General features: G+C 45.4%; 2 protein-coding genes across 2 annotated transcripts; one reads left to right on the forward strand and one right to left on the reverse strand.

Moving 5' to 3' along the window:
* Window positions 1-7741: 7741 nt before the first annotated feature.
* On the reverse strand, window positions 7742-9573 carry LOC121594231 (BTB/POZ domain-containing protein 9-like). The gene is made up of 2 exons (XM_041917289.1): window positions 8394-9573; window positions 7742-8325 (listed from the first exon to the last, which is right to left on the reverse strand). Exons 1-2 carry the CDS (start codon window positions 9232-9234, stop codon window positions 7967-7969), a joined length of 1200 nt encoding a protein of 399 aa, XP_041773223.1. The 5' UTR covers window positions 9235-9573; the 3' UTR covers window positions 7742-7966.
* Window positions 9574-9665: 92 nt separating this feature from the next.
* On the forward strand, window positions 9666-11919 carry LOC121593216 (F-box only protein 9). The gene is made up of 4 exons (XM_041915410.1): window positions 9666-9898; window positions 9966-10835; window positions 10902-11213; window positions 11294-11919. Exons 2-4 carry the CDS (start codon window positions 10135-10137, stop codon window positions 11607-11609), a joined length of 1329 nt encoding a protein of 442 aa, XP_041771344.1. The 5' UTR covers window positions 9666-9898; window positions 9966-10134; the 3' UTR covers window positions 11610-11919.
* The last annotated feature ends 28 nt before the right edge of the window (window positions 11920-11947 follow it).

An 11947-nucleotide genomic window follows, 5' to 3' on the forward strand; every position in this document is an offset into this window, starting at 1 on the left:
ATTCGGCCACATAAAAGCATTGCATTTCTACTGTATGAGCTCATTCATACATGATGTTTTAAATATAGCACGTAGTGCTTAGTGTCTGTGCTTGGTGCATGCTTACATGACAGGTTCGTATTTTGTAAATAAATAACTTTGATATCTCCTTCGACCGTTTCTCCTGAATTAAAAGATAACTTTGATATCTTCCCTTCGTTAGCAGTGGTCTATTGTGCGATCAAGTTATTTGCTGTTAATAGTTATGTACTTTAATTTGTCAGTCAGATGTGTTGGTCTTAACAAGTTTAAATTTTATAATTCTTTGATGAGAGTGTTGAGTTAAGACATCTAAAAACTGCCGTTCGTTCTAAGCCCAATAAAGCATTAAGGTCATTTCCTCTTCTTTTTCTTTTTCTTTTTCTTCTTCTTCTTCTTCTTCCTTGCCTTTTTCTTCTTATTCTTCTTCTTCTTATTTTGTTCTTATTATTCTTCTTCTTCTTTGGCACAACTACCGTTATCGGTATGAAAACCTGCATGTGCCACTACTGGACTTGGCTTTCAGTGACTTACTGACTACACATAGCAGGATAGTCAGTCTTACGTATGGGGGCACGGTCTATTCGGGGCTTGAACCCATGACGGACATGATTGTATAAAGGACTATAAAGGACATTAGTGTAACTATAAACTTGCCTACTTGCCCAACCCAAACCCAACAACGCTGTTAACCTACAAATTAATGCACCTATTTGACGATTTTTTTTATGAATGGCTTCGTTAATGTCTTCATTAACACCTAAGTGCGATTATTATCCCACAACACTCACCACAACTATAATTTTCTCATCATGCGCTAAAATCAAAACTGATTTAAAGCACTTCCAGTGATGAGCCGGTCCATTTGCATTTAATTAACCAACCGCCCCGTTCAGACAGCAACACGACCGCCCTGGATTGACACGTCATCAGCGGGGTCCATCCAAAAAGTATCAGCCCACACAGACTCATCGTTCAGCCATGTTTCAGCTTTACATGTTTACCTCTCCACAATTCATGCAACGATTGCATTCGTAATCGATACATGCCCGTGCCTCCAACACGGAAAGCGGCACATTATAACGACTCTGCTGGTAAGATTAATGAAACCGATTTTCATTCCCAATCATCATCAGCACAATACCAAAAGTAACAAAACCCAACCGGACACAACAAACCACATCCAAACACACAAACACACACTTGCCAAGAGGCACCGAACGGAAGCGGGCAGTTAAAATCGGTTAAACGGTTGTTTGTGTGTTTTTCAATTTGAACCATTTGGTTCCGAGTCTTTTTTTTGTCGATATTTATTGACTTCGATTTGGGTGGTTTTGTTCCGATTGGGGATGGGGATGATCGCTCCAACACGTCACGGCTGCGGTGCGCACGTTACAATGGTTTACATTTTCCATCAGATTGTTCTGTCTCTTTTTCTCGCTCTGTATGTTGGGATTCTGAGAACGAATTAAATGTTCCCAATAGAACAGGCAAACAAACGGATCGTCAGGGGTATCCCTTGAATGACCAGGTTAGGAGCACGGGAGAAAGGCTTTTTGAATATTATTTTCAAACTCCTGACGAGCGCATCGTACGGCTTTTGTTCGCTGGATTTCCTCATCTATGCGAAACCGATCGATATTTACTGATCGTAGTTATCCGTCGACGATCTAACAGATCGTGCCGTAAACGTTTTCCTCAAACGAGGTAGGCTGCTGTTTTCCCTCCCGCTCTCCTTCTCTTCTCCTCTCTCTCTATTTATTTGATCGATTGTTTATTTGTTTTGAAATTTACACCATTTTGAACAGTAGCGGGGAGATAATGCTGATGTCTGGTGGGTTTTTTTAATACTAAGACCGATAATACTAAGACCGACCCCGGTGGGTGGCCCTAACCGAGCAAAACGAGATGACCCGTCGAGAAAACGGAGGCCCCGTTGGGCAGGAAGCATCGAACGGAATGGTCTGCAACAATTCAAACACACACACACACACCGGACGTGTGTGGTTATTTCGAATATTTTGCGCGATGCCGAAACACTCCCGCAGGGCACATTTTTATGGGGCCACAAACGATCGTAAAATGTGTACACACCACACACTTTGATCTTTCGGAACGTGCGTTATAATATTTGTTGCCGCGTGAAAATGGTTTACATTTCCAGTCCGAGCGGGAAGCCGTATCGATCGTGCCGTTTGTGGCGGAATCGTTGTCCGTTGCCACATGATCTCTGGTGGGATCGTTAACTATGACGGAGAGGTGTAAAGATTGCTAACAAGCCGTGTGTATTGGACATCTAGGACAAAGGAATGAAAGGACGATGCTTTTGAGATTTCATTATAAAAATATTTATAATTATTGTCTAATAATAGTAATAATTATAAAAGGACAAAATCCCCTCAAGGTATGCAATCCACATTACAAAACAGCTTTTTGTGATAATGTAATGAAGTTTTTCATTTTTAATCACAAAACTTGAGATATGCTTCAAAAATCTAAGAACTACGATGTTTATTTTCAACCAAAATACTCAAAGCCCGTCCATATTATTTCACAGCGAATCTCATCTCATTCCTATCAGGAGACTTTTCACTTTTTATCGCAGTTTAAGCATGTCTCGTAAATATTTCAATTTCCAATAAATTTCGATTGAGTCCATTAAATCGCAGGGTCCGGGTGAGATTGTTAGTACCGGGAGCATAATCTAAGCCACCGGCCACGGAACACGGGCATTAAAAATGGACCCACCAAACACTCCCATAACCGTTTAGCAACCATTAGCCTGCTTCATGGCTTCATCAAAGATCAATCATATTTATATGCCCGTACGCCATCATCACCGGGCCTCAAAGCTGTCATCGTTTGTCTCAAGGCACGCCGCACCGAATCGATTGTACATGAGAAAAATCTCTTTCTTCCTTTCCATCTCTCTCTCCCTCACACACTCTCCCTCTTCCCGGCTCTCGGTCAGAAACGGCAACTTAAACGGTTAATTGACATATTTTGACGTCAGCATCTTAAGAAGTCGTAAACAGGGCTTCAAGTGTACGCGCGTACACCCACCATCGCACCAGGCCCAACCTTCGGGCCTGTCCCTATTTTCGGTGTGCTCGCGTTACAGTGCATCCGCCGTCCATCGGGAACGAGGGAAAACCTATCATAAAAGATGCCCTTTGGTGCCATGCCAGCAGAATGGAATGGGAAGGAATGAGCCGAGAGCCGACCGGGCCGAGGGTAGAATGCGATTTCTGGGAAGTGATTTGTAAACAGATCACATTTTTCCCATACCGCTGCAGACGCTGGAGGGCTAATCCAGACACATTCTACTGGATTCTAGGCTTGCTTTGGAAGAAATGCCGACGGGATTTTCGGTAACGGCACCAAGCCGTCTAGTTTGATGTTTAGGGCGATAGAAACTATAATTCAGTAACACCTAAATCACGAAATTTGCAAACCAAAACTGATGTCTTAAGAGCTTCTGATCGATCCTAGCTGACACAATTGAACCAAATTAAAAGGTGATCTGGTGTTGTGTATCGACAAACACTTAAGATCATTTCCTCGAAATCGTATCGCTCTCTAATGCTCACTTGTCAACGCAACCATTACACCCGCCTATCGCCAACAACACCGTTCGCCAACCGAAACGATCGCGCACAGTTTTGTTGCATTTTTATGACCTTCACATTTACACATCCGATCGTAGCATCTTCGAACGCATCTTGATCGGATGAGATCTAGCAGCAACGGATTCGTCACCAGCGTGTTAGCAGGTTCCTTTTGCCTACCACAAATACCAGGCAATGTGGTCCATTTTCCAGCTACCCCGCCCCGGGGAACTCGATCCTCCGAAAATGGTTTCTTCGCCAGCGGTCGTAAAATCGGCCCTGTCGGCGTGGTGCATCCAGTTAAGGGAAATGATTTAACTACTTCCAGGGAAACTGTGTTCCGTGTTTTAAATACCACCCAGCAACGAACTCACAATTACTTAAACGGTGCCGTTTCTCCAGAGACTTCCCCGCTTTCCAGCTTTCCCGAAAAAAGCGCCTTACACGCCCTTGAAACCGACGATCAAACGTGTACTTGGTCTGTTTTGAGCGCAAAAGGGGAATTTCTAGTACCGCACATATTGCGCCCTCCGGCCACCACAGCCCGACCGAACAGCCTTTTCCTTCCATCGAGATTGATGACGGATGGCCCGCGGCAGCCCCGACGGAGACAGTTTTATAGGTGAAAGTAATGTCAATTTTAGGGATTTTATTACCCTACCACCCCTGGTGCACCTTAAATGCAGTATCAGCGTGTCTCCCTTTCTCTCTCCAACGGCGTAATGCGTACCGGTAGTAAAATTGCTTACGGGTAATTTGAGTGTACCAGGGCATCCAACCATGCATCCAGCAGCGGCTGCAAAGCAATGTCCAATGTCATTGGCGAGAGTAATTGAACCGTGTGCCGTGCATTGTAGTAGTATGTTTTGGTTTCGAAGTAATCATGCCCATGGTGCAGTGTCCTTAAAACTGAGCGCGCGGTCGTAAAAGTTTGTTTTCCTTCCCCTTGTGTCGTGTAACATCCTTTTTAGCGCTGCCGGCAGGCACAGGAAGGAAGGGGAGGGCATGATTGTAAGCAAACAAATCATAAGTAATATTTATTTTTATTTTTATAGTTTTCGTACGATCCTAAAACGGTTGTGAAGATACAAATGGTACTGATAATGTGAGATTGCATCTTCCGCTCGCCGTATGTGATGATATAGATGATACGTTAAGCCATTCTCTTATTGGGGGTTTAGTGCGTTTTGTGGCTTAGAAAAATATCTTGCCATGTTAATGTAAGAAGTGATCGGTTCGTTTTGGGTTAGAGACCTGCTAATGCAATGTGATCCACGGTCACTCAGCGATGGGTTTTAGTTTTAAAGTTAAATTAAAGTATAACAAGGCATATGTGAGTACCGGTACTATAGAGGTACTATATAGTCCCAGCTTCGTCCGTCGCGACAGGTTCTTTGAGGTGAACTGAACTGGCAGAACCAGTTGGCAGCCAGCATCCTTGCGCGCAACTCAGCTTCCATGCTGTTTTCGTTGCTGACCTTTGACCCATAATAGGTGAATTGTGGAACGACTTCAAAAGTGCGTTCACCTATCTGCACGTCACGCCTACGTAGATTCTGATTATTTATTGGTAGGCCCGCTGATGTTGCCACCGCTGATGTTGCCAGTTTGGTCTTTGCCTCGTTTATCTGCAATCCGAGGTTTTTTTTTTGCCGCCGGCTCGATCCCTTGGTAGGTTTCTGCTACATAAGAGAGCCGCAGACCAATGATGTCTATATCATCAGCGGATGCCAGGATCTGGGTTGACTTATAGAAGATGGTTCCCGTGTTCTCCACCCTCGAGTCGCGGATGGCCCTCTCTAGCGCCAAGTTGAATAGGAGACAGCAAAGCTCGCCCCCCTGGCAGCGAACCTTGGTGGTAGCAAAAGGTTCTGAGAGTTTTCCATCCACCCTCACCTGGCCAAGTGACGTTGGTCATAGTCATTCAAACTGGCCTTATCAGTTTGGCCGGGATTCCAAAAGAGCTCATAGCGTCATACAGTTTTACCCTGGCTATGCTATTATATGCGGCTTTGAAGTCAATGAAGAGATGATATGTGTCGTTTCTGTATTATATTTTAAAGGCGGTATTCAACACCGCAATACCCCTGTAGTTGTTGCAGAAAGATTAATACATCTCGAAAAAATCACATATTTCTAGGGATTCAAAAATCCCCAAGGATTCACAGAGCTTGAGCTTTTCATTATTATTCTTCTTGGCGTAACAACCTACATTGTCAGGCCAGCCTATAAGGGCTTTCGATACTTCTTGGCAAATACCACGCAGCTGGACAGTTTGTTTTGCTACGGGGAGACGGTCCATTCGAGGCTTTAACCCACGACGGGCTTGTTGTTAGGTGGGAGCGCACAAATTAAATATTTTGAAAATCATGCATCTCTAAACATTCAGTTATCTCTGGAGAAATCTGAATTTTAATGGATTTTTTTTTCTTATAGATTCATGAATCATTCTAAATTTATGAATCCTTGGAGTTTCATGAATCTTTGAAGAGTTTGAAGAGAATCGAGATTCGAATCACTCATCACTGAAGATTCATATGAATGAATCTCAACGAAAGTTTAATGAATCCCAACACTATTTAAGTTGAAGTATTTCAACTAATGAGGGGAAGAATTTCTAAAAATAAGCAATCGGCAATTCTTTGAACATTTGGATTTGACTACGAAAGATCGTTCAACTAGCAATATCCAGAGTCAGAATCGTCCGGTGTTGGAATTCATTGGAGTTCGAGTCGACCGAAGTAGGATTCAGTTAAATTCGGAGTTTGCTTGTGTTGGTGTCGTCGGGAGTCGGTTGGATTTAGGGTCGGAATCGGTCGAAGTCCGAGTCAACCCGAGTCAACCGATGCAATGTAAGGACTTTGAAGCCAACATTGCTTCTACACCACAGCGATCTTTTGGATTAGAGAAGGATGCAGCCAAAACATCATACAAAATTTCTCTGATTCCGACTCCGACGCTTGTCGACTTCAACACCAACAGTCTCCGAAATTCGGCTGACTACGGTTCCGACCGACTCTAACTCCGACTGACTCCGACTACAGCCGACCCTGGGCGACTCCAACTCCGATCGACGACCCGAGGCGTTGGGTGCGCTGCAGAAAGCCAATCGCTAATTTCAACCTAGATAACAGAATACAAGTTACATCACATTACAAACAAGCCATTTAAAATTATGAACAACAATCATTTTAAAAATATTATCATTCTAACGTATCGCCTTAGCCATCGTTTATGCGATCTCTTTTAAGCATTAATTGTTACTGTGTGTGTGTGTTTTTTTAAACTACTAACTCAGTCATCCTATACGAATTTATTTTTACTAGCCCACGAGTGCAAAAATCTATTTCGAAAAACAGTTTCGTATGCTGCCATCTTCTTCCGACACCACGGTGTCTAGACAGCATAGTCAAAATAAATATATAGTACGTCTTAAGTCTTCAACAATCACTACTCTTTGCCACTGAAAGTACGTAAAAGAAATAACGTTTCGCACTCTTCAGAAAACAGTGATTATTTTTTCAACAAATCACACACAACAGCCAGGAATGAAATAAATAAATAATGCGTTGGAATTTCGGTCAGCACTTAACACAGCGACAGGACAGGCTGAAGCCGTTATAAAGCCGAAACGATCTTCACGTCAACGTTTGGTGGATGCTGCTATGGGGGTGATCCGTTGGGTCATTTCGGATTGTTTTGTAGAGCGCGTGGGACCACTTGGGATCAAACTTGTTGTGAGATTCTATTTCTTGATTGGCTTGTATGTTTTAGCTAGTTTAAACAATCATATAACGTTCTGCGTTGTTCCGCAAAGATTTTCCGATTTTATTGCTTAATTTGTGCTTTGCACCGATGATGCAAAATAGTAAATGGAAAACAAATACGTTTGTACTTTTTTATTGGACAATATTTGCTTGGCACCGACGATGCAAAATAGTAAATGGAAAACAAATACTTTTGTACTTTTTTATTGGCCAATATTTCTCTGTCAAGCATCGTTTCCTGGTTTCATTTCAACGTTTTTTTTTATACAAAATGATACCGCTTTTACCCTAGTGTTGAAGGTTATCACTTATTATGTTTCATTTTAGAAGAAAAACACGTTGTACAAGTAGAAATATCAAGCAGATTCTTATAGTTATGGCTCTCAGATACCCTGTATTATTGATATAATTCATTCAACGGTATAACTCATTCTTCATTTTTAATATCTTCATTCAACAATCCACCAGATTGTTGTAAAGAAAACAATGAAAATCACCTTCATAATACACATAAGACGAATTCTTCGCTTCCGTAATCCAATGCACACCCGTATACAAGTGGTACATGATCTTCTAATCCGAAGTGGAATGCAATTTCTTCTTTTTCTGTTTCATGTGCAACATTGCCTTTATGGAATCAATATCTTCATATTTGTCGGACGTGGTCACTTCAATGTAGCGTACTTCCCGCGCCCGGAAGTGCACCACTTCCGTGGGTTTATTGTGATGCAGTTCGGCTAGCCGGTGCCAACATTCCCCATCGAGCGATACATCAACGCAGTAGACCACATTGTCTGCGCTTTTCATCTTATAGCACACCTCGATCTTGTTGATGACGTGCGCTTTTTTTAACACGACATCGGCACATCGTATCCTTCCATCGTACAGCTGTGTCCATACGATTTTATCCTTCACTACGTTCTCTCCTGGCACTGCCGGGGAGGAAAGGGAAAGCAATTAAAGCTGTGTAAACAAACCTGCAGCAAAACGACATTCTTACCTACGCCACGATTACGCAGCTTGTAGAGCGTTTCCTTCTCGGCCACAATGTTCAGCAATTGGTCCGACTGTAGCACCCCGGTCGGTCGCACCACCGTGACCAGCTCGTTGTGAGACATCAGCGGAAAGCGCACCTTGTCGTATATTTTCTTGTACTGAGCCGCATCCGCGTCTTCCTTCGCTCGGTACCACTTATGCACAGCGAGAAATATATCTACCTCCGGTGCATCAAACTTATCCCGATCGAGCAATCTGCACAGCGACTCGAATGTGAGATTCTGGAACGTCTCATGCCGCAGCACATCGAGCGCATTCCTGTCGACAAACTCGTCACACACCGCAAGCAGATCGGCGAGATCGAACAGCCGACCGGCGTCCAAAATAGCGCACACATTGCCCGCGGACACGTGCAGCGACAGGTAGTTGATGATTGCCTTCTCCACGCTGGGAAATCCGTACTGGATGGCCAGCCCGAGCGTGTCCAGTATATCCTCGTCCTTCATATCCTTCAGCGACATGCTGCCGGAGTAGATGTAGCGCAGCAAATATTGGAACGGTTGCAGCGGAACCTGCAGCGCAATCTCGGTCTGCTTCGTTTCCTCCAGCCCACCGTACAGCAGCGCTTGGAAGTATTCGCTCCGGGCCGCCAATATCACACGGTGCGCCGGTATGCGCTCCTGCTCGACGACGAACGTAACGTCCGCTTTGTCCTCCTTCATGCACAGGCCCGCGATGTGTATCGCAAGCAGGGCTGTGTCTTCGAATTCTTCATGATTTACACTATCCACATGCTTTGCGGGCGAGGGCGTTTCCTTCCTTTTTTCCTGATTAACACTCGCCATGGCGTTTCAGCTCTTTGCTTGAACAATTCACCGTACAGAAATGAGGAGCAAGTTTCGTCCGTCCTACGGGCAACGCATGCCGTGCAGCTGTAAACAACGACCCGGAGTAATGGCGCCAAGCGTGACAATTCGCCAACTGTCAACACAACAAACCAACGGCAGCTGATTTGGATTTGCAAGAAACCTGGTTTCGAAATGCTTTAACATTGATGTAAAATACGATTTACTACTTAATAATATCGGATTACGAAACTAAATTCCAAATTCAAAGCTCAAATCGAGCTATTTACCGCCAAATGTTCTGGAGTCATTTTTCTCCACAGCATGACGCAACCACTAGGCACCTTGCCGGCATGGCTGCCAGCCAGCTCTGCGCAAGGAAATCGCCGTTTGTTTACATTTGACGTTTCGTTTTCTTCTTCCCCTTCCTGTGTTGTTTTGAAACAGTCGCTGTCAAAGCAAAGAATTTCACGTCCTTCTGCAAGTCGTGAAATGGCCCACGGTAAAAAGTGAGCCGTTTTTCGGAGCGGTATTGGTGGATCTAAGCGTTTAGAAAGACAAAAGTAATCCTCCCCCGGGTGGAAGCGGAAAGGAAGCTACCAGTTTCTTGTCTCACGCACAGTGCAAACGGACTATGGCCTGTTGGATGGTGCAAGTGGATCCCGTGCGTTCACATTTTCAGCCGTATTTCGTCCATATTATCAATCTGTCGCACTCATCCCTTTCCAAAGTTGTTCGCTACAGTGACCGTGAACTAGCACGATACCAGCGTGACACTTATCTCGACGTCACGATCCCGGCTTGAGCGGACAGACTAGGATTGGTTGGCATCGCCATCACTTTTGAGCATCGCGGAGGAGGAGCTACCCGCCAGAAGCACCGCCACCCGTTCGGCCTACGATGGATTCGACGTCGAGTGACGCCGGCAAGGAAGATGACGATGAGAGTTCGTCCTCCTCCATTACCAGCGAGTCGGAAGCGAACAGCCCCAAGCGTTCCGAGCTGGACGATTTCCGCGAACAGTGGCAAAAGGAGTTGAAGAAGGAGCAACACGTTGCGAGCGCTGCTACGGTTACTCCGGCTGGCGGTAATGTGGGGGATGGGAAGGATTCGATCGAGCAGCAGGCCCGCCTCCTGTTCCAGCAGGGCTCGGAACTGGAACGAAGCGGCAAGGTGTTCGAAGCCATGCGGCTGTACCGCCGGGCGACTCAGCTCGTGCCCGATATCGAGTTCCGGGTGTATGACAAAAAGCACGCCAAAGCGACAACCGCTGCAGCCGAGGTGGACGGGCTGATGGAGCGCATGCTGGAGGCAAACATTGACGAGAACGAGGAAAACCTGGAAGGTGTCGATCTGGGGCTGCGGTTTCAAACGCTGATGGCTCGGTCGGGAAAATTGTTCGAGCGGGCGAGTGGTGACCGCAAGCTGATCGTCACTTCGGCCCACTTTTCCGATCTGCCCATGGAGGTCATCCTGTACATACTGCGCTGGGTGGTGTCGAACGATTTGGACCTGAAATCACTCGAGCGGTTTGCGTCGGTCTGTCGCGGTTTCTATCTGCTTGCGCGAGATCCCGAAATATGGCGTCATGCCTGCATGAGGTACTATTTAATTCATCTTTTATGACATGTATTTTGTTTCTACTACAACAATTGCACTTATTGCAGAATTTGGGGCGTTAATCTGGGCGTGCTGAAGGGAACACCGTTCAGCTCCTGGCGCGAGATGTACATCAACAGGCCGCGCATACTCTTCCACGGGTGTTACATCAGCCGGACGAGCTACCTACGGTCCGGGGAGAACAGCTTCCAGGACCAATTCTATCGCCCGATACAGCTGGTAGAATACTATCGCTACTTTCGCTTCTTCGCTGATGGGAAGGTGCTAATGATGACGACCGCCGATGAGCCACAGCAGTGTGTAGTGCGGCTAAAGCAACGTGTCCCCACACAGAATGAAATACTGCGCGGACACTATCGGTAACGGCATGAAGGACCACCAGAGGGAAGCAGTTTTCCTTTATTAATCATAATTTTGCATCATTTTTTTGTTCGTACAGACTGCACGACGACATCGTTATTGTGGTCATCCAACGCAACCGTCCATCGGCAGCCGGACAAATGCAGCGCCCCGGTCGCAAGGCACGTGATATTGAGCCGGAATATGGACAGCAAACGTTTCTGATGGAGCTACAGATTGTGAGCACTGGCAAGCGGCCGTTCAGCCAGCTGCACTGGAAGCAGTACACGATGGTGCAGCAGCGCAACAATCAGGAGAAAACGACCCAGTTCGAGCTAACCACAACCAAGTATCCGCCGCTGTACTTTTCGCGCGTCAAGAGCTACCACCAGGAATCGGAAGGACCATTGAAGTAGTTTGCTCAGGCGGCGCGCCGTACAAGCTCTTTGCTTGCGGGAGCCTAAAGATCGAGCAGAATACGATACTTTACCCAGAGAGAGACACAGTAGGAGATGATTTATTTTTTTCATGGTTTTTTCTCCTACCCGTAGGTAATGATAGTACGAAAAACAATCGTGTTAATTTTAACCCGTTTAGGCGAGTCGTGTGATGGGCTGAAATTGTAAGAAGAGAAGCAGTTCTTCGGTGTCGGAAAAGCCTAGCTTATATGAATGTGAAAAGGCTCGAGAAACCATCTTAAAGGTGAATAAATCAGTGTTATTGAAAAAGTCTCCAGGCTGGCGAACTCTCCCGA

This window comes from Anopheles merus, chromosome 2L (assembly GCF_017562075.2).
Source record: "Anopheles merus strain MAF chromosome 2L, AmerM5.1, whole genome shotgun sequence".
NCBI lineage: Eukaryota > Metazoa > Arthropoda > Insecta > Diptera > Culicidae > Anopheles > Anopheles merus.

Coding starts and splice junctions, on each gene's coding strand:
- LOC121593216 (XM_041915410.1), top strand. CDS start 10,135: ATGGATTCGACGTCGAGTGACGCCGGCAAGGAAGATGACGATGAGAGT. Junction 10,836..10,901: donor TGGCGTCATGCCTGCATGAG/GTACTATTTAAT, acceptor CACTTATTGCAG/AATTTGGGGCGTTAATCTGG. Junction 11,214..11,293: donor ATACTGCGCGGACACTATCG/GTAACGGCATGA, acceptor TTGTTCGTACAG/ACTGCACGACGACATCGTTA.
- LOC121594231 (XM_041917289.1), bottom strand. CDS start 9,234: ATGGCGAGTGTTAATCAGGAAAAAAGGAAGGAAACGCCCTCGCCCGCA. Junction 8,326..8,393: donor GCTGCGTAATCGTGGCGTAG/GTAAGAATGTCG, acceptor CCTCCCCGGCAG/TGCCAGGAGAGAACGTAGTG.